The sequence below is a fragment of the Cinclus cinclus genome, chromosome 26 (assembly GCF_963662255.1).
Source record: "Cinclus cinclus chromosome 26, bCinCin1.1, whole genome shotgun sequence".
Classification (NCBI taxonomy): Eukaryota; Metazoa; Chordata; class Aves; order Passeriformes; family Cinclidae; genus Cinclus; species Cinclus cinclus.
The window spans coordinates 3,555,358-3,580,977 of record NC_085071.1 but is presented as its reverse complement, the minus strand read 5'-3'; the positions used below and the strand labels follow the sequence as shown (position 1 = coordinate 3,580,977).

The 25,620-nt window shown below is 48.7% G+C and overlaps 1 protein-coding gene across 2 annotated transcripts; it reads right to left on the bottom strand.

Annotated features, from left to right (window-relative positions):
* Positions 1-213: 213 nt before the first annotated feature.
* Positions 214-25,397, bottom strand: FHL3 (four and a half LIM domains 3). Of its 2 annotated transcripts, none has more exons than XM_062509130.1 (6): positions 25,274-25,397; positions 4,496-4,680; positions 4,245-4,419; positions 3,436-3,605; positions 3,088-3,274; positions 214-2,132 (listed from the first exon to the last, which is right to left on the bottom strand). In XM_062509130.1, exons 2-6 carry the CDS (start codon positions 4,649-4,651, stop codon positions 1,981-1,983), a joined length of 840 nt encoding a protein of 279 aa, XP_062365114.1. In that variant the 5' UTR covers positions 4,652-4,680; positions 25,274-25,397; the 3' UTR covers positions 214-1,980. The 2 variants fall into 2 exon arrangements, with proteins under 2 accessions (XP_062365114.1, XP_062365113.1); XM_062509129.1 differs by lacking the exon at positions 25,274-25,397 and adding an exon at positions 8,823-8,952.
* Positions 25,398-25,620: the final 223 nt, after the last annotated feature.

Below are 25,620 nucleotides of genomic sequence, written 5' to 3'. Positions count from 1 at the left end.
GAGAAAGGAGATGCTGTTGCTCTGCCACAACCACAGGGTTCGCACGGCTGAGGCTGGGCTGTGGTTTGGGAAGGCAGGCACGAGCACTGTGGAGGTTGCCTGTCCCCAGAATGGGATTTGGAGTGAGGCAAGGCTGAGCAGAGCCCAGCACCAACTCAGTGCTCTGTCCTGTGCCTGCTGTTCAAGAGACACAGAAGAGCAAGTGTCACGAAAACAGTTTATTGTATAAAGCTGTAGGAAATACAGAGGACGCTGAGGTTTAGGACAATTTCTTCTGGAGATGGCTCCAAGCTCCTCTCATAATAGTGAACACACAAACTCTGATTTGCTGTCATCAAAGCTTCCAAACAAGGATTCAACAAAGATCTGAACACAGAGTAATAACACTTCAACATGCATAACACTTTCTGTTCCTAAGTGAAGCACGGGTGGGGGGGCTTGCCCCTTCATCTTGTAGTTGTGTACAAAATGATGGATATTCATGATGAATGAATACAAAAGGGGAAAATACCCAAAAGAACAGGCTTTCAGAAAAGCATGTGGCTGACTAAGCAGGAAAGCAGGGCTGGCGAAAGTACCCCAGCAAGACAGAAGCAGAAGGATGTAGAGATAAGGCAGGCATGAGCATCCCACCGAGAGGGGCCTCAGCCCAGGGCCAGCTCAGCCATTGGGTAAGGATTGCTCAAGGTCTCACGTGAGTGTGGAATGGCTCAAGTCACCCTGTTTTGCAGTTAAGGCCAACTGGGACCTGGGCAATGCAAAGTCCCCCCCAACAGGTGCCATCTTTGCTTTGCTTCTTGTTTGGGACACAGGGAAGGATGAGTGTGGATTGAAGGAGCCACCACTCCCTGCCTGCCACTGGGGACAGCAGTGGGCAGCCCTGGAGGAGCAGGTTGTGGACATCCTGCTGCCCCCTCAGCTGCTCTCTATGCTGGAGCCCTGTGCTCTTGCAGACCCTCCCAGCAGCTACTAATCACAGACAATGCTCCCTTTCCTGAATTAATGGAGGTCTCTGGTGTTCCTAGTGATGCTGGCAGCTGGGCTCTGTATAGCAGTGCCTATCCCATGGATCCTTATGGGAGGGATGGAGGAATAAAGCCGTGAGTGCTCTCAGCCTTCAGCATGCCCTTCTCTAGGGCTCAGCCAGATGCATCTGAGCATCAGCAAGCCAGCACTCCCAGCTCCAGCTAAGCCACCCCAGCCATGGGAGCTCACAGCACAGGTGGATGGGAATAGGGTAGGTGTGGGTGGGCAGAATGCCCCATACTTACGAGTGACTTGAACTCCTTTTTCACAGCTAAGAGAGCACTTCCATGGAGGTGCTGAGCAAAGGGTCTGGCCTGCAAAGAGTGAGGTATTACAGAATTCCAGAGGTGGATCCCATCTGACAGGATGTATGCTCTTCTCTTGGCCACACTCCAACCTGGTGTCCACAAACCTCCAGAACAGAAGACAGTGCCCTTCATGCCCAGCCAGCTGTGCATACAGGAAGGCTGTGCAAAGCCAGCTGTGACACAGGCCAAGCTGCATGGCCAAGAATGGCCCTGAGACACTGCCTTGTGTCACCTAGTGCGAGGGAAGCACCTGGAGAAGGAAGAGAAGTCAGCACTGTGCCAAGGGGTGAATACATGCTTGCCAGAATGCAGATCTAGCAGCCCAGTGCTGAAGCCACTCCTGCCCTTTGCTCAGCTGGGGCCTGGGCTCGTGCCTGGTTAGGCTGGAAGCAAAAAGAAAGAGTAAATAATGGGGGGGTCTTGAAGCTCCTTTTTCAGCTTTATTTAGCTTTGACTACACAGAGCCATAGCACAGCATTCTCTAGCCTTCAGGGAGGGGGCACAGGAACCCCCTAAAGACATCACGGTTCGGGGTCAGCCCCCATCTCCTGTGCCTTGTGCTCTGCCCCTGAAATGCTGCTGGGGAATCTGGCACAAAGGCCCTGAAGAGTAGAGGAAGCCCCTGCTCCGTGATGTCCTCGGGGGCTCATAGGTCGCTGCTGCAGTCACGGCACAGGATCTCATCGTTGTCAGGGATGAAACCTTTCCCCACCAGCGAGGTGCTGCAGCGGGCGCAGTTGAAGCAGTTGTGGTGCCAGTGACGGTCCTCAAAGGAGACGTATTTGCCACCGCCAAAGCCTGTGGGAGGGACAGAGGGCAGTGTCAGAGTCTCTGGGCAAACTGGGATGGATATGAGCTTCCTGAACAGACCTAGCCCTGGCCTGCTCATCTCCAGGTCAGGCCTTCACGCATGGCACTGGTGGTGGTACCCAAAACACACCCCAGGATCAAATATATCTGAAATGTGAATCTCCACTCTGGTAGGGGAAAGTCACTGAAATTGCTTCAGAGCAGGCTTTGCAGGGTTGACATACTTGGACCAGAATCAAGATTTTCTCCCCTAGGAGGAACAGGGAGAGGAGCTGCACCATCCCAGTGGATGAAGGCAGACAGAACTACTTGAATTCTGGGAAGAGCCATCCTGCCACCAGCTCAGACCTAGGCTCCTGCAGAGGCTCCACAGGAGCTTCCTTTCTCTGCTGGCAGTTGTTGGACTGGTGAGCTGTGACCCTCTTCTCCCCAGGACTGCAACAAACTCAAAAGGACCAGAAGGGAAGTGGATGCCTGGGAGCTGTCCTCAGCCAGAATCAACCTCTGAGTCACCAGCTGATTCACAGCTTCTCCTGCTTTCCCAGCAGCAAGAACCTGGGAGTTGCAAGGGAGAATGTCAAGTGGGGGAGGGCAGGAAGGAAGCCAGACTCTCTTAGGGGGTTCTGCAGAAGAGGTTCCCTTACTTCCCCTGACTTAGGCAGGTACAGCAGGTCCAGATTTCCCTGCACCACGTGCTGCTCTAGGCTTTCCCTGTCTGTGAGCAAACTTTTCACAGAACATGGCAATCAGTACCATAAAAGGGAAGCTAGAGACATGAGACCATGGTTTGAGGGGTCACTTTGGAGCCTTTAACTGGGCAGAGGGAATTCCTCCCACAGGAATTCCTCCCATAGTTCATCACTTTGAAAGATGCAGACAGAGGGACAGAAGTAGCCTCAGGACCACTGCATCATGGGGTTCCTCAGAGAGCTTTTCTGCTCACCTGTGATGGGCTTTGTGCATGCGCTGCACTTCTTGGCATAGAGGTTCCCAAAGCACTTGATGCAGTATGGGTTGTCATCCTGGGAGGTGAACTGCTGCCCAGCCAAGGGGGTCTTGCAGCCCGTGCAGACAAAGCACTCCTTGTGCCAGGGCTCATCCCGGTAGGTCACTCCTCCCTTGGTGAGGGTCTGCAGGAAGAAAACACATGCTGCTGACACACAGGCAAAGGGAAACAGCCCAGCTGGGGTGCTAGCACCTGAACCCTCCTCTGACAGGGCTCAGGCAGGAGCAGGGAGTTCCCAGTCCCTGCATTAGAGCAGGGGGCTCTGGGCTGTCAGGCCACACTTACCTTTTTGCATCGAGTGCAGCGAGGAGCGAACTTGCTCTCGTAACAGGGGACACAGTAATAATCCTTCTTGTCTGGGATGAAGGACCGTGACCCAATGGGCTGCTGGCAGCTGCTGCATATGAAGCAATGCTCGTGCCAGGTCTGTCCATTGTACTCCAGCTTACGGGAGCCTGCAAAGAGAGCCCTGCAGTGACAGAAGGGAGCAGCACACACGCACACAGAGATGTGGGGGGCCGGGCAGGATGAACTGTGGTTCTGCACACCTGGCTCTATGCTTCCCCTCCCCGTGGCAGTTCAGGACCATGGGCAGCTGGAGAGGGGGCCCCAGGCCAACAGCACAGCTACAAGGGGAGGGCTGCAGGAACATGTCCCCAGCACTGGCACAAAGGCCATGGCAGAGATGCCTGATGTAACCTACATCTGAAGATGGTGCCAAAATAGCCAAGTAAAGACACACACGCCTTTGCCTCAGGCCTTCTCCAGAGACACTCACACATCTTCAGTCATTCTGTCTCTTCTTGTCAGCACACAGCAGAAAATGCCCAGGAAACCTTTTGTTATCTCCTCCCTCACTCACTTCCCCATGAAAAAGGGGAACAGACAGATAGGGCTGCTGTGGTCATCACAGCTTGGGATCGTGCTGTCTTGCTGGATGAAGCAAAGGACCCAGCCTTCTCCATGCAGTGACAGGAGAGCAGGAAAACAGAGATCCAACTCTCTCCCACGCTGCTCTCATGCTGGACCTGCAGCCCCAACTGACATCAAGGGACCAAGAGCAAACTGCAATGCTCGAGTCCGCCTGCTCCTACCTGGCATGACGGTCTTCTCACAAGCGATACATTTGGAGGAGAACTCGCTGCAGTAGCAGTCGTTGCACAACAGCTCCTTGCCCTGGCAGGTGAACGGCTCATCAGCCAGAGAGCGGTCGCAGCGGAAGCAACGGAAGCAGTGCTCATGGTAATGGCGGTCCTCATAGTACAGCTCCTGGGAGTAGAGTCAGCATGAGGAGGGGACCAAAGGCCCTGGTCAGTACCTGCTTGTGTGCAGAGCCTCTACTCACCCTGCAGTCGTGGCCGATCAGCTCCTTGCACTCATCGCAGGTGTTGGCGAAGTGCGCGTCGTAGCAGGGGATGCAGTATGGGCCATTGTCCATCTGGATGTACTTGCGCCCATACAAGGACTCCTTGCAGTTGTCACAGTCGAAGCACTCTGTCATGGTGCTGCTCTGAGGCCCTCCTTCAACTCCTTCACAAGCAAAGCAAAGCAAAGATCAGGGCAGATGTGAGTTAGTATCAGCTTAGGCTGTCTGAGATGTCCCTGCACGACCCTGCCACCTCCAGAGGCCAAGGGCCAGAGTCCCTGCACTGAGCCAACAGCTGCTGTCAGCACAGGGGACAGACCCACGCTGTGCTCCAGCTTTGGGGCTGCATGCACTTCCCTAAGAGCCTGCAGACATCAGAGCCTGCAATGAACTTTGCTTCAGGCTTATATTCCAGTTCACAGCTGGAGCACTTTGGCACCGCTCAGAAAACCTGGACTTGTCAGCATTCAGCTAAGCTCCTCACTCTTTGCTACCTTCTGGGGGAGTGAAGTGTAAAATAAAAAGGGAGAAACTTCCTGCATGAAAAGTTTTGCTTTGGCACCAAAACCATGCACATGCCACATTGCTGTGTGTCCACTGTGACATCTGAGAGCCAGGCACCCTAAGGGAGATCTGTCTGTCCAGCTGCCCTTCAGAGACCCACGCTGAGCCCAGCATGGTCTGTAGCAGGATTCCTTAGGATGGCTGAAAGCTCTGCCTGATGGGCTGCTAGCAGCTCAAACCCTGGAACTTCTCCAGAGGTTTAAAGCAGCTGCTCCCTAGGGAAGCAGGAATCAAGCATTCTGCACTGTGCCTTGGATGTGGAATCTCATCCCAGAAAACTGTTCTGCATGTGTTGCTCCAACTACAAACACTCTCCAGAGAGAAGCTATAGGGGCAGATGGGTGTTCCACAAGCACCCTGCTGGGGTTTGACATGAAGGAGACCTGACATCTCTCCTTGCTCTTTATCTCCCTCACAGACAACAGGTTTGTGGAACTATTTTGCTTCTTTGGAGCATTAACTCCAGGACAAGACTATCTTCCTCCTGTTTAGTTTAGCCTGGTTACTACTAAACATGGAGTTTTCCACATGCAAAATCACACCCTACTTTAACCCAGGTTGCTGTCAAGTGTAGACAAGCCCATTGAGTTACATGGGAGCTGTCAGCTGCAGAGCACTTCCACAGTCTGTTCTTCGTGAACCCACCCACTTCACAAACAGCAATTACAGCTCAATCTGCAGTTAAGCATTTATGGTCAGGGAGCTCCCCACTAGCCCCTGCACTCCCTCTCCACAGCCGGCTGTAGGTTGGGAGGCAGCCTCCAGGGCAGGAGCTGATCCAGACAGCTCTGACTCACAGCCCAGAGCTCCCCAGGGCTATTCTTGGCCAAGCCACACAGCTCCCAGCTGTTGTCAAGCCTGCTATGTGCCGATAGGACTGATGGAGAATAAATCCAGTGCTCCCACATGGCTACGTGACCAACTGAGGAGGAACAAAGTCCCTTTTCAGACACTCGTTACCAGCTGCCACCCAGGCCAGCAGTGTGGCAGGCCAGCGTGTGTGGCTGTGGCCAGGGCAGCAGCCCCACAGCATGTCCTTGCCAGCAACACAGGCTGTGGCCAGTGCTCCCAAAAGCCTCCCACAAAGCTCCAACCAGCAGCCCTGTGCGCTGCCTGCAGAACAAAGCAATGTCCAGTCTGTTACTGGACACGAGGCAGGCACATGGTGGTTTGCTGCAAGGTGCTGAACTGGACCTGCTGCTCCAGCTCTGCTGCAGCTTGCGCTGGCCCCCTCAGTGTCCCTCCCCTCTGGGGTACCCCCAAGGTGCTCCCATGACTGGACAGCAGCTCCCCTGACCCCCACACAGCTCCTGGCTGCTTCTCACCTATTGCTGCCTTCTCTGCCACCCCACTTGCCTTCACTCCCTGAAGCTACCTGGGACCTTTTTCTCTGGCAAAGAATTAAACGAAATTTCCAACTCTCCTCCTCCTCCCCCTCCCAGGCCTGGTGAAGGGAACTTTCCAAGGTGTGTCTGTAATAAGAGGACCTCTAATGAGCACTCCTGGTCTGGGAGCTACAGCATTGCCAGAGTGCCTTATTTCTCAATGAGCTGCACTTTAGCTCTGTGGTCCAGTAATACAGGCTCAGAGGACATCAGAAAACACAAAGGAACAAAAAACAACCTGAACGAAGAAGGCTGGGGTTTTACCAGTGACAAGGAATAACCCTTCTGAGCACCACTACCTTGACCCTGATGCTGTCAGAAGAGGAAGTAAAAAACAAACCCTCCAGGAATGATACACCAAGGAGGACCCTAAAGCGATGGGCCAGGCTTGCCTCCACTTGGAGTGGTTTCTCCCCCGAGTCTGTGTATGCCTGCTGCACACTGGCAGCTGAGTGCTGCTCCCCAGGCTGGGCGTGCAGCACAGCTCCAGCTCCGGGAGCCTTACTGTGGCCAAGGCTGCAGTCAGCGCACAGGGGAACAGACTTTGAGCTGCCTTTTCAACAGAAATGGACAGGCCCAGGAAGTTTGCTCAGGGTTATTTGTGTTAGATAAGCTGTTTGCTCCCTTTGTTCTGCTCTCACATGCAGAGCTGGGCAGGGGCGTTGAAGCCTGGGCAGTGCCAAAGCAAACGCAGCATCTTCATCCCTGAGACGTGCTGTGAGACTGAATACACTGGGAAGAGGAAGGTGGGATACAAGAAATGGAGTAAAAGAAATACGGACAAAAGAAATGGAGTAAAAAAGCCACGATTCTTACTGTGACTGTAATGATGAGCCTAGGAATTGCCTTCCTTATGAAGGAAAGAGATAGAGTTTTAAAGCACATTAAAATCCCCTTTAACTGAGGCTCAGACATAGAAGGTACAAAAAAGGACACTGCTCTTGCACCAGTGAGTATGTGCTCATCCTTTGCAGTCTGCATCACTCTGTCAACATCAGCTGTGTGTTGGGTGTGCTGGGCTGATGTCAGGAACGCCTCAAATGCTAACCAAGGTGTTGCCCTATAATGATGGGATTGCAGTTGCAAATAGAGTGTTTGCCCACTGCCAGATGGCTCCAGTCCAGGGGGACAAGGCTTGCTGAAGCAAGTCCCTTGTACAGGTTGATGGTGGAGCTGGATGTGGAATATTGCTCAGCTGTCCTGCTAGCTGTTGGAGGGCAAAAATAAACACAGATATATGCCTGCCAGCTGCCTCCTCTTTCCCTCTGGAAGATGTGGTTGTGCTCATGGAGCAAAGGAAGTTCAGTTTCTCCCCTGTGCCCATGAACAGCTTTAGGGACAAGAGCTCCACTCACAAACAACATTCAAAGTGCTCCACCATGCAAATCTGATCAGTCTGGAGCAGAGCTCAGAATAGCCTCATGTATGGGAAAGGTCAGCAATTTGTCAAGGAAGCACAGCAAAGTCCACTTTCTAATTAGAGAGTAACATGCACCCAACACCAGCCCGGTGTCATTGTCCAAAGCCGATGGCTTAGCAACAGCCCCAGGAGACCACTACATTAATTTTAGCACCAATAAAGCAGGGATTTGTTATGCAAAGGAGGCAATACAGACAGAGTAGGGCCGGATCCACACAATCCCTGAAGAGTTTAACTGCCTTTTGAGACAGTTCCTCCTACAATGAACTCCTTAGTGTGTGTGGTGAACCTGTAACCCCATGTCACTTCACACCAGTTTGTTGTCAGCTCACAACCAGCTGCTCCACAGAGTCACCCTAGAGTAATCCATGGGGCTATTCCTAGGGAAACACTTAATCTTTCCAGGACACAGGAAAAGACCTACCTTTGACTGTCTGTCAGGTCCCTGCCTATTCTCACCTCCCCAGGGCTGTCTGAGCATAAATATAAGCAGTTAGAGTTGACACCTAAACAGATAGACAGAAGAGAAAGCACGACCTCACTGGGGCATCAAGTATTCCCCATGTAAGGATGAAACCGTCCAGGGACATGGCTTTGAAAGACAGTCCTCAAAGCACTCCAAGGTCAGCAGAGGAGAAGAACACTTTTTGTTCCTGCTAGCTTTCCAGAACCATTATGGGTCCTGGAATCTGCATGAAATTGTTTCTGCCTGTGCCGACCCTAAAAGGCAAACCAGCTGCTTGCTCTGAGGAGCAGCTCCAGCCCCTCCATTATGCTGGGAGTGCTTTCATTCCACATTTCCTGACACCACTTCTGGGGATCTGCACAGGGTCACTGTGCACCCTGGCCCCAGGCCAGCCCAGGTTCTTGGGAGGTAAGGACTAGATCCCTGGGGTGCTGTGGGGGTTTCTCCACACTTACTCATGCTGCTGCCTACCTGTATCCTGTCACTCTGCTGCCAAACCCACCAGCACTGCTGCAAACCTGGTGCATCCCCGGGGCTGTCGGAGGAGAGCTTGAGGCAGCGGGGCAGAGGTCCCAGGGCTCCCTCAGGGTGACCCAGCCTGCATGGGGCACCCTTGGGAGCAGAGTTGCATCAAGCCTTCACCCACCCACTTTCAGCACCAGTGAGTCACTTCCTGCCCTCAGCCCTCGCCTCCAAGCTGCTTCCAGCCTCAGCCTTCCCTGGGACAGCTCTGAAATCTTAAGTAGGAAGGAAGGCTCCAGCATGGCAAGGAGTAGATTCTCTGTAGGAACCACCAGGATAGCCACAGGCCTCACACATCACCTTCCCCATCACCAGCACAACCAGAGGATGCTGCAGGTTCATTTCTCCAACACACAGGGAAAATCTGGTTCTTGCAGTCAGCCTCAGAGGCAGGAGATAAGCAGATCAGCCAGGTGCATGGCCACAGCCTCCCTGCACCACTGGGGTGTTGTGCTCATGCATGTGCATACACCAAGCTCTGCTGAGCAAGCTGTACCTCAGCCTTTCCCCCAAGCACGGGCAGGACACCCTCCTGCCCAGAGCAGTCACAGGTTGCTCCAGGCTCTCCAACAGATTGAGTAAAACGGCTGGCAGCACTTAAAGAAACACCTTGCATTTCAACTAAAAGAATTGGTTGTCAGCAAGGTTAGCAGCTTCCTGGAAATGCCCACAATCTTGTGAGGAAGAAGCAGCAGAATCCATTAAAACTGAAGTAGCAGAATCTGACAAGCCACAGGACCTAAACTTTGGCATGATTTTAATAGTCTTAGAATGACAAAATAAAGGTTTCCCATTGCTCAGAGGGGATCTCTGAGGTGCCCCATCCAAAGAACAAAGCCGTATCACAGACTCCTCCTGACAGCTTATAGATAAAGTGCCAAAAACACATCTATCCCACAAATGTCTGATTGTACTCTTAAACAGAATATAATCAGTAAGAAAATCACACCTGCCCGGAGGTGCCTGCAGGAAATGCTGTGCTGTTTGCACAGCCATGATGGAGACATCACACCTGGTCCAAGGTGAGCAAGGGCAAGATGCCATCACTGCTGTGCTGGGCTGGTGAGGTACCAACAGCACAGGTAGAGGCACAAGAGACAATTCAGCCCTTGTTCTGGACTTACTTTCTTTGAGGAAAGCTAATTCTACCAGGGTCTGAGAAAGAAGCTGAAGAGTTCCTACTATGCAACCATAAAATTAAAAACTGTGCCTAGGAATAAAGGAGGGAATGGTTTCAGAGTTAAAAATTTAGTACTAAACATCTATAGGGGTTAACTAGCTATTTAGGTTTTGAACAAAATCCTGATCATTCAGAGGTGTAGCTAACAGCAGTAAAACTGTTTGGAAACATGCAGAGCAGGCAGCCTATGTCATTCAACCAGACATTAAACTGGAATGTTTGCTCAAGGGATCAACTGTTAATCTTATTCAAAATGAGCACAAAATAAGCAATTCTGTGCACTCAACAGGAAGTCAGGAATTGAAATCATTTGGGCACTTTGGACCCATCACATTCAAACAGACCATTAATTGATGGAGGAAGTCAGAGAGCAGAGGAGCAAGATAAGAACACACCAGGAACTTCTGCCCAGCTCAGCATAGACCCTTCTGTCACGCAGTTAAGAAACCCATGGCTTACAAATGCCAAGAGAGATTCTGGCTTGTCTCTGAGGAGACTGCAGAGAAAAAAGAGACAGCCTGGTCGAAACTCCTCGTGCCAGGTACTTTTCCTGCCACGTGCCAGTGACAAGCAGGGGACTCTGGCAGCCAGGCACAGCTACCACCGAGGCAAGGGGTTGGCTGAGGGCAGCAGATGCACACATGGTCACGGTGGCCATAAGAGGAAGAAAGATGCTGAAGCCAAGTTTCAGGGAATGTGACTGATCACAGGAGCTTTGGTGTGATCGGAGGAGCAAGAGCTGCAGCCCAGGAGAAGGTCTGCTCCTGTCAGTTCACAAAAAGGAGCAAGGGACAGGTGTGCAATTACTCTCAATAAGCATGTTGTGAGCATGTTACAATCTAGCACTGAAAGTGTAATTTTGGACTGAATTAGTTTATGCCTATGTAACCCACAGCCATATAAATGCCTCATTGCTTATCCAATGTAACAATCCAAGGATTCCTAGCAATCGCGTTTTCAAGATCTCTTTGCCTCACAAAATAAAGGTCATATTCAGTACAACAGAATTCAAACATGAAAGCATGACAGGAAATGACTAACTGCACACTGGGGCCAATGTACCTTCATCTTGGATCAGCTCAGCACACAGGAATCTTGCAACTCAAACAGACATCACAGCCTATATGCAGAAAAAATAATTTGACTGCTCTAGTTGCTAGTTCTTGGGGCCCATGCATCTTAGTGTAGATATTACTGCAAAAGAATGTAATTCCACTCTATTTCCCCAAAGTTCTCTCAAAACTGAATCCTTATGCTGTAGTTTGCACTTTTCCTTCCCTTAGAGACAGCTGCTTTTTAAATTGAGGATGAGGCCAGTCTGATTTCTGAGTTGATACGTAAGTTAGTATTTACAAAGCTTTTTGCAGTCCTTAATAGAAGATACTTATGAGATTATACCTCTGTTTTGCCCAAACAGGCAATCAAGGGGCTGCCGGGGCACAGCCCTAGTGATGGTGTTTTTGCTCACATGCTGAAAACCAACCTGTACAATTTGAGCCCAGTCCCCTATTCCCTGTCTCCCTAGTAAGCCTGAAAGCTCTTTTGCTGATTAAGGCTCTGCTCAGCTTCACGTTTCTTTTCAATAAACAAAGCAACTTTGACTTCCAGTAGCAGGAAAAGATACATATCCCAGATATGCTTTATTTAATGCATGCCTATTACTTAAAGGGCAAAGTGAATTTTTTCACCAAATTTGGTCAAAATACTCCCTCTTCCGATTTGATTCTTCGCCTCCCAAACACAAGCATTTGCAGCAGGTTTCTTACACACGAGCAGATCTATTGATGGAGAGAGGTGATGTGCATCTGAGCCCTGGCAGTTCTGTGCCTTTTGGGGCTCTCCAAAATCTGCCGAGAGAAAGCCAGGAAGGTGAGAGGAGACGCTGCAGTGACACTTGTGCACTCCCTCTCTCCCACAGGGCCTCTCCACCTGTGCTGGCTCTTAGCCCAAGGAACACGGACAGCCTCCCTATAAAGCGCTTTTTACAGCTGCTGGTGTCCCTTGCAAGCAAAGGCAATGCCAGCCCTGCAGCACGAAGCATGCGAGCAGCTTCTAAATCTGGGGGAGGACTGAATCCTGGCAGAGACAAACTGTCTCATGTTACCACCCCGAGAAGGGCTTGACGGTTCTCCGAAACAAAACCAGGATCATTTGTTGCCCGGGAGATGCTGTGGGTGCCAGCTGCAACCCTCCCGGAACAGGGCAGAGCTCTCACGGGCAGCACAGCCAAGGAAAGGGGATGGAGAGATGGAGTGGCTGAGAGGGGAAGAGAACACCTTCAATCACTGCCTTGCCAGCGCTAAAGTGAAACAAGTTCCCTTCTGTGATTGAAGACTTCTCTGCCAGGTGATTTGGTGAGCACGTGTCATTTACTTTCACAATACAGAGCTGGTTATCTTCAAACCGTTCTCACTGACAACTTTAAAATTACTCTTATGTACTGTAAAATTTAAATAATAGAAGCCATCAGTTGCAATTGTCACGTATTTCACATAAAATCTCTAAAAAATAACTCCTTGTAAGTACTAAAAAGAAATTTGCAAGATGCAACATGCACTCCTGTTTATTCTGTGCAGAGACAGTCTTTGGTGGCACCTATGAAAGGGAAAACTCTGCCACATCCAAAAGACCATGTGGAAACAGCTATTTTAAGGGACACAAATGCTCACAAAATGTATGAATGCCTTAATATCATGCAGCCACACATGGAGTTTCCAACCCCATGCCCATGCCCACCGGACATGTCTATCTCAGAACTGGAGCTGCTGCTGGCAGGCAGCTTAGTAAACATGTGTGGACTGACTGTGCCTAAAAACTCAGAAAGAGAGGAAAAGCTGTTCCTTTACAGAAAAAAAAAAAAAAATTCCCCCACGAACTGAAAAGAAGTAACAACATTAGGAGTCCCTGATCCAGGTCTGCAGCTCCTTTACAGAACCTCATTCTCTCATCCCCATCTGAGATTTACAAGGAAACCTACATGAAACGCATCTTTCACAGGTTAAAAAGTATCAGAAAGATCAGAATTTTCACTATCAGTGGCTCCTCTCTTGGCAGCTTTCAGCTGAAGACCAAGAAGAGCTGCTGTGTCAGCCCTTGAAGCAGCAGATTTGAAGCAATGCCTCGTTTCTTTGCTGCAGGGAAGGTGCTTCACACTCACTGATGCTGATGGAAGCAGCAGCAGCTTGCACTCTGACTATTGGGAAAAAGCTCCCAAAGCTGTTCACATGCTCAAGCAGCCCGAGGATCAGGGGCTTCACTGCAATGTCCACAACCCTCCCTCTGCTCTCAAACTGATCAGAACTAAAGGGCTCCATTTACAAGCTGTTTGTCCCAAACTGGCAAAGCCCAGAAATAAAAGCTCAGCCCAAGCCTGTTACCTTGCATTGCTGAAAGCGATGGAGCAGCACGAGCCCAGCTGTGCCAGGGGGCTCCTCTAGCCCCCCACCTCACAGTCAGCTACAGCAGGTGTCACCAGCCAGATACTCTCAGGAGTAAATCATCACTTCACTAGCAAACACTCAAGTGTCCAGCAACAAAAGCAGTCACATCATAAACCAAGGGTGACATCAGCACAGGGATTGTATTTCCAAAAGGGGTTTAAATGTCATTACTTGTGACTAGAAATTGGACACTTGAAACAAGTTACTCTAAATTTTCACAAGAGATATGATTCCAGTTTCGTGTAGATATACTTCACTTCCCAATCTTTTCTATTTCTCAGTGTCATGATAGAAAAAAAAAGAGAATAAGCAAAACTCCTAACATAAAGTGAAAAACTCATAAACATCATTATTAGCCTTAATTACCAAGTCAGGTGCTAACGAGGTGAGCAGCAGAACGATTGCCACTTGAAAGGGTCAGTGTGGCTCAGTTTGATCTACTCAGGGCCCATAAATCAAGGTCTCTTCATGGCCCTCTTCCATTCTTATTCAAAGTTCTGCTCTACATCTTCTAAAATAAAAACTCAAAACTATCAAGGACCTGAAAGCATTACTTCATCATCCTGTAGTTGTTGCTGTTTCACACGTCATGAAGCACGACACAATCTGTGCACCTTCACCAACCTGATGTGCAGTTATGATTTCCCACACTCAGCTCTGGGCTCTCCAAAAGCAACACATCCAAGACTTCTACATGTGCACATTGGGCCAGATTTAATCTTTCTGTGAGTTATATGGTATTTGCATAGGGTTGAGAAATAGCAGAAATAAAACTTCTCTTGGCTGAGATAAATGCAAAAACACACTGTGCACTTTTTGCTTTTAATGACTCTTGGTGAGTACCGCTACTAGTCTATGTATTCCAGAATGTTCTGAGTTAGGCACACAGCAATTTTCTTGATGTGAACTGTTCACTGAGTTAAAAGGAGCCACTGAAATGCCTTTAGATTTAAATGCTGACTTGCTTTTTGAAAATGTCCATTTGCCAAGGAAAGAGGCAGATGAGAATAAATAATCCAAATTCAAGGACACAAACTAAAGATTTACCTAGGGAGCAGTTTAGCTCCCTGACTCTCTACTGTCAGCAACACCAACATATGTGATGATCCAGTGCAAGATCATTAAAGCAAGTCCTCAGTTTCCACAGAGCTGACATCCCATACCTCTCATTGGATTGTGGATCCTCAATTCCCTAACAGCTGTCAGCAGCAAAAATATTATTTACCCTTGTAATACCTGCAGGTCAGGGAGTAATGCTGTATCTCTCCTGGGATTTGTACCTCAGAAGGTTCTGGCACAAGGCAAGGCCTGTAGAACTAAAAATGGAACCAAGATCCAAGTTCCATCTTTATTCTCCTTCTGAGATGTGGCACATATCCCTGTCAGTGGAAACTGTGACACCCCCTAATGCGTGCTACAAACCTGCACCTATAAATTGCACAACCCTAACTCTGTGAGAAGCAGAAGGGAAGAGGAGGAGAAGGGAGGGACATGGTCTTCAAGGTCCCTTCCTGGCCTGTAACAGACAGGCACAGTGCTGTGCTGTTACAGAGCACAGCTAATCCAGAGTCCAGATCTTTCAACCAACACCATACCTCTGCTGGCTGCTCTTGCTATTTAAGCTTGGGGGTTTAGCAGTGAGCAGGCTGAGCTGGCAGGCAGAGCTGGAATAGGGCAGCACCAGGAACTTATGCACCAGTTCAAAACGGGTTAGTTTTTAAGAAAGGAAAAAGCCACGTTTTCCTTAAATGAGAGCAGTGGAATTCCAAGATGAGGTCAAAAGACTGGCAAAAGTCAGGAGTTTAGGCTGGTACTGGGGCTCATAACGCTGACAAATGCAGTCCTTGCACTCAGGGACAGCTTAGGACCCATAGTTTTTGTTGCTATACTTTTTTTGTTGTCTTCACATCCTGAGCAAAATCCAGGAACAATGCCATCAGGTGTGGACCTCAGAGAGGAATTTTTGTCTTCTATCGTGTTGAAGGTTAAGCCTTTCAGATATATCTTTTATATTATTCCCTTCCTTTTGTTTCATTAGAAGAACTACAAAAAGACATTTTTTACAAGAAGCCTGAGTGTACACGCAGGTTGTGTATGATCTGCAGCCACACAGACCTGAACCACAACAGAAATTACCTCTGACACACTCACATGAGGGAAATCTTGTGGGCTTGGATCATTCAAGAAATAAGGTTGCTTTACAGCTACAGGAACAACACATAGCCAGAATGTGTTCTAAATGGGTAAGATACAGGCTGAAAATCAACTGCTAATTGTTTTTATAATTTATATTTTATATTAAAAAACCTCCTTAAGACCTTAACAGGCAGAGCTGAGCCTAGAAAGGATTTTTATGGCTAAACCTGAGAGCAGGGATCTAGAGCAGAACTAGTCCATTTCATCTCAAAATTTGATCCTGGGTTCTGCCTCAAGCAGCTGGGATTATTTTTCCAGCTAAGCAAATTCCTGTTGCTAAAACCCACTCTGATATTTAAATAAATTTGGAGAAGATGCTGAGTAGTCACTCTGCTACACAGATAACAAGATCAGAACTGTGGTTTTTGATGGATTTCTAAGAGAACACTTGAAATTTGGGCAAACAAATTCAAAATATCAGGGTCATATTTACATTCCAGGATAATAATTAAATACTTAATATCTTGTGGTTCCACTATTCTAGGTTTTTCTACACACCAAAATATTTAGTCATGTGAAAACCATCTGTAGCAGCTGGAAGACATTCATTTGGCCTGCCAAGATTAATTAGTTTAAAAATACATAAATAAAGTGCTCATTTTATTTCCAAAAAGCTGCTGCTCTTGGGTGCTGGTGATTAATGCTTATGGAAGGTTCTCAAGAAGAGGTATCAGATGCCAGTTTCACAAATACCCGTTAAGTAAAACAAGGCCTGTGTTTAGGTTAATGCTCTTCTGGACTAACTCATTCTTCACAGCAATATGAAAACTAGCTTGAAAACGCTTCAATCCCTATTTTTAGTCTTTCTCCTATGCTCTCAAATCCACAATGCTGAAACCTGCTTTTAAAAACTGATGAAAAGAAATTTCTCTTCAGGACTGGGGTTAACATACCCATGTTTAAGAATTATAAGACCTAAGTCTCCAAGCATGTCTTTTCTCTCCAAGAAGTTCCTGCATGATCTTCATAGAGCTTTTCAAAGTCAAATAAACAAGCCACACAGCTGAAACTGTAAAAAGGGTTGAATTTGGCTTAGTATCCATAGGGAGAATTTCTCTGGCCAACAGCTTGCAAAGGGTTATTTCTTGGCTCATCATTTTTGTTTTGCTGGAGGATGCTGAGGTTTTAGCGAAGTTTCTGCAGAGCATGCAATAGCATTCAACATTTTTTACTCAGCTAATGAGTTAAGTCATCTTAGCTCTCCAACGGCCTGAAGATTATGGGTGTAGGAAAAGGGAACGCTCAGAGAGGGGAACTTCTGAGCAGTCACCACTAAATTGCGGTTAAAACAGACACCAATGACTCTATTCAGCTCCCAAACCTCAGACAGTTTCCATTTTCTCAATAACAAAGCATTTTTGTGGAATGAGGTAACAGCCTCCATCTGCCAGGTCTACATCTCCACTAAGATTTCTCAAGAGCGTGGCTGACGAGGGCTGGCCAGCAGAGCCGGCCGTGGCAGGAGAGGCAGGAGAGTCCCTTTTGTCTGGGCAACACAGGGACAAACTGCCACGGGACAGACGTGGAGAGGAGTCTCTGTGGCACCATCACACAAACTCTCCCGGGCCTTTGATTCACGGGCAGCCTGCAGTAAGCTCCACACACTGCACAGCCGAAGAGTCAAAAGGTCAGGAAAAGGGTTGAGACTTGTCACTACGGATGGCCAGGGACAGGCAGGGGGAGCAGAATGGGTGCCACGGGTCCAACAGCCCGTGGCGGGTGAGTAAAGAGCAGGCCGGGTGTGATTTAGGAGCGAACGCGGGTCTGCAGGCACACGCTGCCGGCTGCACGGTGCAAAGGGCAGGGCGGACATCCTGCTCCTTGACGACAGCACCGCCTGTGGGACTGGCCATTCAAGCTGCCATACACCCTCCCACACCTGAAATGCTAAATACCTGAGGCAGAGCAGTTACAGCCTCAGGACACAGCCCGGCAGAGGAATTGGTTTTATTCTTCCCTTATTTCTTGAATTTGGCAGCCTATATTTTGACCTCTCAGTTCCAGGGATGCTGAGCACCCAATCATTCTTTTGATTTCAGGCAAAGCCAGCTCAGTTCTTCCGAAAAGCAGACCTTCATTTAGATCCAGATGAAAATTCCAGCTCCTGTCAGGACCCCCTCATCAGACTCTTGTCTCCTTGTGAATGGCCAGTCACTCAGCTCCTTTGCAATTTTGAGACTCTCAGCTCCAGGTTCAAGCCCCCCACATCTGGTTCTCCCATTTAAAGAAAGGCAATGTTCCAGTTGGTTTTCTGATGGCCTTTGCATCCCTATAACACTTCCTCCTGAAGTTGAAAAAACATTAACACTAACCTCCTCACTCTCTTGTGCAATTCCAGCTGTTTGCCCACATGGATACCTGGTGAGTGGCATGTTCCTTCCTGGCCAGGACAAAGCATTTCCCAAGCCCATTTTCTTCCCATGTGGAATGCTGCTGTCAAATCTCAAAAATCCACACTGCTAATACTAGCCTTCTACAAGGTCAGCCAAAGAGGACTTCCATCAAGGATGAGCTTTGCTGGAGAAGGCTCCCTGGGGATTATCAGAATAGTACAGTCAAGCCCAGATGGCCACAATGTGCTGAGCACATTTCCCGCAAACACAGCAGCAAGGCAGAGGCCTCCACAAATCAAAGTCCACCCTGATTTCTGCCATCTGCTCAACACTGAGGGCCAGGCTGAGGCCTTTGGGAAAGGTCAGGATAGTCTTACAGGCTCTCAAGATATTGCTTTTGTTCTCACTATTTGCTTCTCAATGCCTTCGTTAGAAGATACTAATCTCTCTGTAAGGCAGTTACTTGGAGCCAAGACTTTAGATATTGCAAAACATATGCTTAAAAGAGACTGGAAATTATGCTGGCAGTGTTACAGAGGGGAGCAAAGCACAGCTTTGGGTCAAAACAAACAAAAAAAATGTAAGCTAGTAAGCAATTCCCATGCAATAGTTTAGGAGAGCCAGCAAAAGCTTCTTCTAGAAAGAAAACAATGCTGTGAGAACGAAGTTAACGAGAGCTGGCTCTTGGAAAAATAAAACAGCTAGTAATGAGCCAACATATCCATGAGACTCCTTCTGGGAAACCAACCCAAGCTTATGCTGGAAAGCCCTGAGGGACTAGGGACCTTGAGGCTAAAAGCTGGCAAATTGTTTCATCAGTTAAGGTTGGTCTCAATGTTTCCTACAGTGTAAAAATAATTTGTTTTAGCCTACAGGTCTCTACAGAGCACTGGGTAAATTCAGGCTACTTCCTCTGGGAAGGGAAACAGAGCGTCTGGCAGAGCTCTGCCCAGTGGGATATTTTCAGGGGTTTCCCACCATCACTGATAGCCCTCCAGCCCAAGGCTGGCCCAGCACACTCAACCATTGGCTCTGCTGTATCCCTCGGAGCTGCTGCAGTGCACTGGGCATCACACACCCACTACTGGGATGGGAACACCCCCTGAGCTGCCCTCAAGGTTACAACAACACTCTGAATGTGCCTCTGTAAAACCACCATCTAGAGGCTCATTCACCCAAAATGGACACAGTCAGGCCAATGATCCCGGTATATCTTGTTTTCCAGAGTGATAAGGAGGAGACCCTGTTCTCTCTCTGAAAGAGATTATCTCATATACCCACCTGGATCTAGGTGCTGATACAGAGTGGCAAATGCAAGGTCTGTCTTTGCAGCCTGCTGGCTCATTGCCAGTCCAGCTCCCCAGCCACAGAACCACACCAAGAGCAAAAGAAAATGAATGTGTGCTCCAGCCGGGCTTCTGCGTCAGCAGAGAAAATCCCCGCATTGGCAGGGGATGTCAAGGTGCTGTCTAATGACTTTCTTTCCACTCCAACTCCTCTGATTCATGTTGCCATCTTCCTTGCAACTGACCTAAATAACATGTTCAGGCAGCACTGGAAGTGTTTCCATCTCATACTGCAATAACAGTGAGATCTTCGCATCTGGATAGAGAATTTCACAGGGAAGTCACAGCACAGGTGAATTAATATTGTCCTTCTCAGGAAAGGAACAGAAGCACCTTGTCTTATCCCATCAGGGAGACTTCCTGGCTGCAGGAGAACAAAGGTTGCCCAGGAGCAGGGAAAACACATACTAAGTCTGTGCCCAAGCCCCAGCAGATCTGAACAATGTGGGTAGATTACTCAGTTACCTCATTTCCAGGTGTGCTGTCAGCATGAGCCATGACTGGCTTGGAATGAAAGAAGTAAAATTGTTCCTAGATCTGGATTTAGTCTGCATCATTTATAGTAATTATTGCTTAGTAGCCATTAATCCTTTAATGCCATATCACACTCTCAGCCGGCAGTTCTCTCTAACCTTTTGGTGATCACAGACCATTCCACAGCAGAAGGGTCTGAAGGACAGGGTGTAGGACCACACTGTCCCTCCAGAGCCAAAGGCCTCAGGAAGGCAAAAGCAAAGAGAGCCACTGTAGGACTTCAGGAAGTCAGCCCTCCCCAGACACACAGGGAGTAGGTGTGCTGGTAACGTACAGGCACTTGAACCAGCCTTATCCCCAGTCAGTTACAGACCTCCCCAGCTCTTCTGTAACTCAGGTGTCCAACAGGACCACATCACAGGAATACAGGGGCAATCCTATCCCCGTCATGCCACAGTGATACTCTCCCAATCTCGTTCTTTCCTTTACTGTAAGGCAAGGCATTTCCAAGAGCCACCTAAATATCTCCTATCCTTCCAACGCCTAGCAGACCACGGATCTCAGTGTTGCCTTATGGCAGTGGCCCTCACAGGCTGTGTGCTGAGGAACTGAAAAAGTCAATTGAAAATGCAATTATTGCCAACAAGGAAAGTGACTGTGGGGAAATCCAGAGGAGTATTCCAAAGCAGCCTGCCACAGCACTTCCAGCTTTCAGGTGAGGAAGTGCTCACCTGAGGCTGGTGCACTATACCTTGCAAGGCAGGCACTAGAGCCTCAGCAGCCTAACAGATGCCTTTTTTATTCTGAAGATACACATGAATAGAGACAAAGTCCCCATATTGCAATAAAAAGGAAGTTATACTTGATCCATGCCAATTCTTTTTCAGGTATCTGAGCTTCAAAACTTAAGCAGAAAAGCTGCCAGCAAAACTTGTGCCTCTTTGTGTTACAGTTAGTCTGCAACAACTAGTCTGCATGTGTTATCTCTAGTTTTTATTAGCTCATATTTACTTTGGCTGCACATCCAAGCAGTCATTTAAACAGGGTGAGAGAGGAAAATCTTGGACTCGCAACAATGGCCAAGCAGTTTAATCTACCACTGGGGACAAAGACTTGACTCCTATTGGTGTGTAGTGCTGGCAGGGTCAAGTGTAACATGTGCTGAAGGAAGCACTAGGGAAGCAGGTCTCTGACTGTTCAAACAACACCAAGCATTTCCTTGAGCTATTCAGAGTTCTCTTTGCCCCTGCTGGGTAGAGAAAACAGCTCCAGCTGTCCAGTCACCTGCGCTGGCTTCTCCACTCACAGGATTCATGACATTGGTGGCTGCCAACAGCTCCAGGTTAGATGCAGCACATTCCTCATTCCTCACAGCTCAGATGTTCAAAGCTAAGTTAGGAAGCAGTCAAGATCGTGTCCTTGGCATCAGCACCAGGTTGGTGCTGGAAGATAATTTATACTACTGAGCAGAACTGGCACTGGGCAGATTTGCCATAAACACCAACAAACTGCTGTTCCAGCCATGACACCAATCAGAAGGGTCTAGAATTAGTATCTATCCATGCTGCAGATTTAATTATTTTTTTATTTTAATTTTTTTTTATTTGGGAAATTCAAAATACTTCACATAAAAGCACTCTGCAGTTTGCGAGTGTGGGACAATCTGCAGTAACATATCCAGAGGCAAATAAAAAATGAAATGTATTAATATTAACAAACAGATGACCACAGGCCAAATCAAGGTGAGACTACACTAAGAACAAGAACATGAATTTCAGGATTTTTATTCCATTGCTCTTTGGATTCTCTGTTAAGACATTACTAAATAATTCTTAACTATTAATTTAGCCCTAATGGACATGTCCTTCTGATTCCCCCCAGAGTGATATTATTCTCTTGGTGGGCCCCTCTGAGTAAGGGCAGAATCATTTGTTAAAATCGTTCTTCATTTAGCAAGTATCAACAGACAAAGTGGTAACTCAGCAGAGGCAGGTCTGCTGGGGTGAAATACAGGAAGGTGGAAGCCATGAGGCATTCTTCAATTTCCCCTTTCCTTTCACAATCAGACCCTTGATACTTTCTTCAACAGGAAAACTGACATTCCCCTTCCATGTAAACTGCTGACAATTGTATTTTACACCTGGTAAAACCAGAGCAAAACGGAAGGAAGAGAAGAAACAAAGACCAAGGACTTTTCTCAGCAACTGCATCTCCACAGAATGAAGTATTTTCCTTTCCCCACTTCAGAGCAGACAGAGTCCAGTAAACACACCCCAGCCTTCGTGGGAAATGCCCCCTCCTTGCTGGTGAGTGGCTGCAGGACAGTGCCCACAGCAGCAGCTTCCCAGAGAGCAGCCACAAAACCAAAACAGCCTGTGCAGCTTGGCTCTTCTGCTCACAGCCTCGCTTTAAAAGGGACCCTAAAACTCTTGGCAGTAGTATTCTGAAGATTAAATACTACTGGTAAAGCTTCTCTGTCCCCTAACAACTGGTCTTCTCCCTTTCCTAGGTACAGCTGGTATTTAGGGTTATAGCTATCCCCTCCTTTGAGAAAAAAATACCTACCTGAGAAAAATGCTTAAATTGATTTTGATTACATCACTGAGGCAAAACACTATGAAGTTATCTCTGAATTTTTCCAGTTTGATCATAGAAATTGCACCTATTTCAGCAGAAGCAGTCAAAGTCCCCTAAAGAATGAGTCACTTGCACTCTGAGCAAAACTGCAAACATCGTTGGCAGCACCTTCCTGCCAGAGCATCTGGGCACAGGCAATCCAAGAACAGCACGTGTCAACCAGGGACACTGAACACTGAACACCAGAGGAGAAATGATTTCTTACTTGAGCAATTAAAAAGAATTATGGAGCTGTTGTACAGTTAAGAGGTTTGGCTTTAATTCAGAGCACCCAGACCTCAGCTTTCTCAGTACTTCTTTATCACACAAAAGGTGAAGCAGAATGACAAGGCTCAACTCATGTCTTTCTCCTGAGGTTACTGCTGCAACTGTGGCTCATCAAGCACAGCCTCATGTAAGCAACAGGCAGCAAAAATCCTACAGACATCCATGAGGATCCTGGTGCACTACCAAGACAATCTTGTGCATCAGTGCTGCAATTACCACAAAAGTCCTTTTTAAGGGAGAGGGTGTTAGGAACACTTTGGGCATTGAGAGTAATCAATTTTTTCCACCTTTCTGCTGGCATTTCAAACACCAGTCAACTGTGTAACAGCAGAAACTCAGCCGCAATTAGGAACACAGCAGAAAGCATCTTACCTCATCAGGCAAGCAATAGAGCAAGCAAGTCCTGACTGGGAACAGAAGCCAGTGCTTCCAAAGTTGGCACACTGGGAATTTTGGTAACCTGCCTACAGGGAAGTTTTTTCTGGCTCCATCAGTTAAGGGTTCACCTCAGTCTTGAAGCTGCTATGTCCAAAACCAGAAAAGAATATGGCTAAAGTCATACCCCTCAGAAATCAATTGACAACCAGTGAATACTGCCTACAATCATACAAGACTGGTACACTACAGAACAAAAAATGTGTGCCATCAAGGGGACCATGATGACAGCAGAGGAAAGAGACTCCTGCTTTTACTCCCCAGGATGACCTGGGAAAGTTGAGCTATCCTACTGCCAGCTATGTTCTGGGACAGAAGGGCTGTTCCAGCACTTGCCCTAGAAGAAACCACAGTGCAAACCAGGAGCTGAGCTGAGGGCAGATGTGCTGCTGGAACAGCAGTGACCTCCTGTCCTCCCAACCACACTGACCTACAGCTCTCTACTCACCACTCAGCTCTTCAGATGCTGTTCTGCAGGCAGGGGAAAAGGACAGATTTTACCCCAAAAAATTCAAGACAGAGAGACAGGGATGCTCCAGAAGCTGAGATCATGGAACAGTTCACAGGGCCTCCTGCTAGGGAATTCTGGCTGTTTCTAAATGCTGCCCTGCCTTCAGTGTGTCCCACCACTCCCTATGCACAGGTTTATGGAGTTCATATTCCAAAACATACCTTTTTGCTGTAGAGCATCTGCTATAATTAGTGCCCACAACTAACCATATCACGTATATTTTTGTCTCCTATGCTACACCACCATTTCAAAAGTGTATAAAATTACAGACTAAGCTGGGTAAGACTGAGTTGGTAACTAACAATTCCATGCCTCAAAGGAAGTGGTCAGCAAGAAAAGCAAGGGAACAATACAGTCTCCATATTAGGAAGAGGAAAGAGGGTGGCACAAAAATAAGATAGGAGAAATGTCAGACTTCCTTTTCCCTCTCTGCCTATCATGAAATCAAACCACATATTGACAAAGCAAATCAAGGAAATAAGGTGGTTTCAACACCCGGGCAGCTAGGAGAGCCACAGATTTCCAATGCTTGGTAGAGGAGTCAAAAAAGTAAAAGGAATGTCCCTACACTCTTCCCTAGAGGCCTGTGCTGCCACCAGCATGCTGCATCCACCACAGCTTCATCCTTTCCTCTGCTCCTAGGAATAGGTTTTCTACTTTGGAAAGATTCCTTTATTGTTTTTAAATGTGGGAAACACTGAACATAGCATGTTCAGATTTAAGTAAAGAGACCTCAGTATCAAATCCTGCCACGTGAAGGTACATAACCCTGGCACATGCCATCTGTTGGCGCTGCAAATCTGCGGAGAAAAAATCTTACTACCATGCTTCACCCAGGCTAACTGGAAAGTGTATCCAACATCCCCAGGAGTTCTCAGGAAAGTGTCATCGGTTAAAGTAACCACAGTACAGAACTGGAAACAGATAAAGAAAACAGTAAAAAGTTACCTGTAAGAGAGCAAAATCTGAAACATAACCGTGTTGAGGAGAAAAAAAATTGCAAAGATCCTGCGCTAGTTTTTAATGTGAGATCCAAACCGTGACTTCCAAGTCTTTGTCTAACACACAAACACAAAGCAAGGCTTAGAGTCTTCTCCCATAGCCACCCTGGGATTCTCTGGAAAAACAGCAATCACTCCAGATGTGTTGAAAATTTTCCTGTGCTACATTCGAGCATTTGGTTATAGTTTACTCCCGGGTCTGCTGGTCGGGTAAAGTCTCCGTACTCTCTTCATGAAACACTGCTCAAGCTCTCAACTCCGCAGTCTGGCAAAGGGGCACGGCCCAAAAGGCTGTGGTTTTTCTCCTTTGGAAAAGCGGAGTACATCGTGCAGCCGGAGCACAGCTCTCCGGCAAGCGACGTCCCCGTACCGCCACCGCGGCCCCGGCACGGTCCCGGGAAATGCCCCGACCCCGGACGGCACCGGGGACACGGCGCCTTCCCCCCAGCCCCTCACGGCACCCCCGCCACCGCCCGACCCGCCCAGGGCTGCGGGGCCACAGCGAGCGGCGATTCCCTCCCCCGGCCCGGCCCGGCCCGGCCCGGCCCGGCCCGGCCCGGCCCGGCCCGACCCGACCCACCTGGTCGGCGTCCCCGGGCTGCGCTGCCGCTCTCGGTGCCCCGGCTCTGGGCAGACCCGGCTCAGCTCGGCGCTGCTCCCCAGCCGCGAGTGCGGAGCCCGGCCCGGGGCGGGGCCGAGGGCGGCCCGGGGCCGGCCCTGCCCGTGCCCGCCCAGCACCGCGCCCGGGAGCCGGGAGGCGCCGCGCCGCCGCCACCGGCAGCGGGGGGAGCGGGCCGGTACCGCCCGCGAGGCTCCCCGTGCGGCCGGCAGCGGGATGAGTCCCGTCTCGGGGCGGCGGCTCCGCCGCTTCGCCTCCCGCGGGCGGGAACGGGAGCTCCGCGGGAGGGCTGTGGGCGGCGGCGGCGG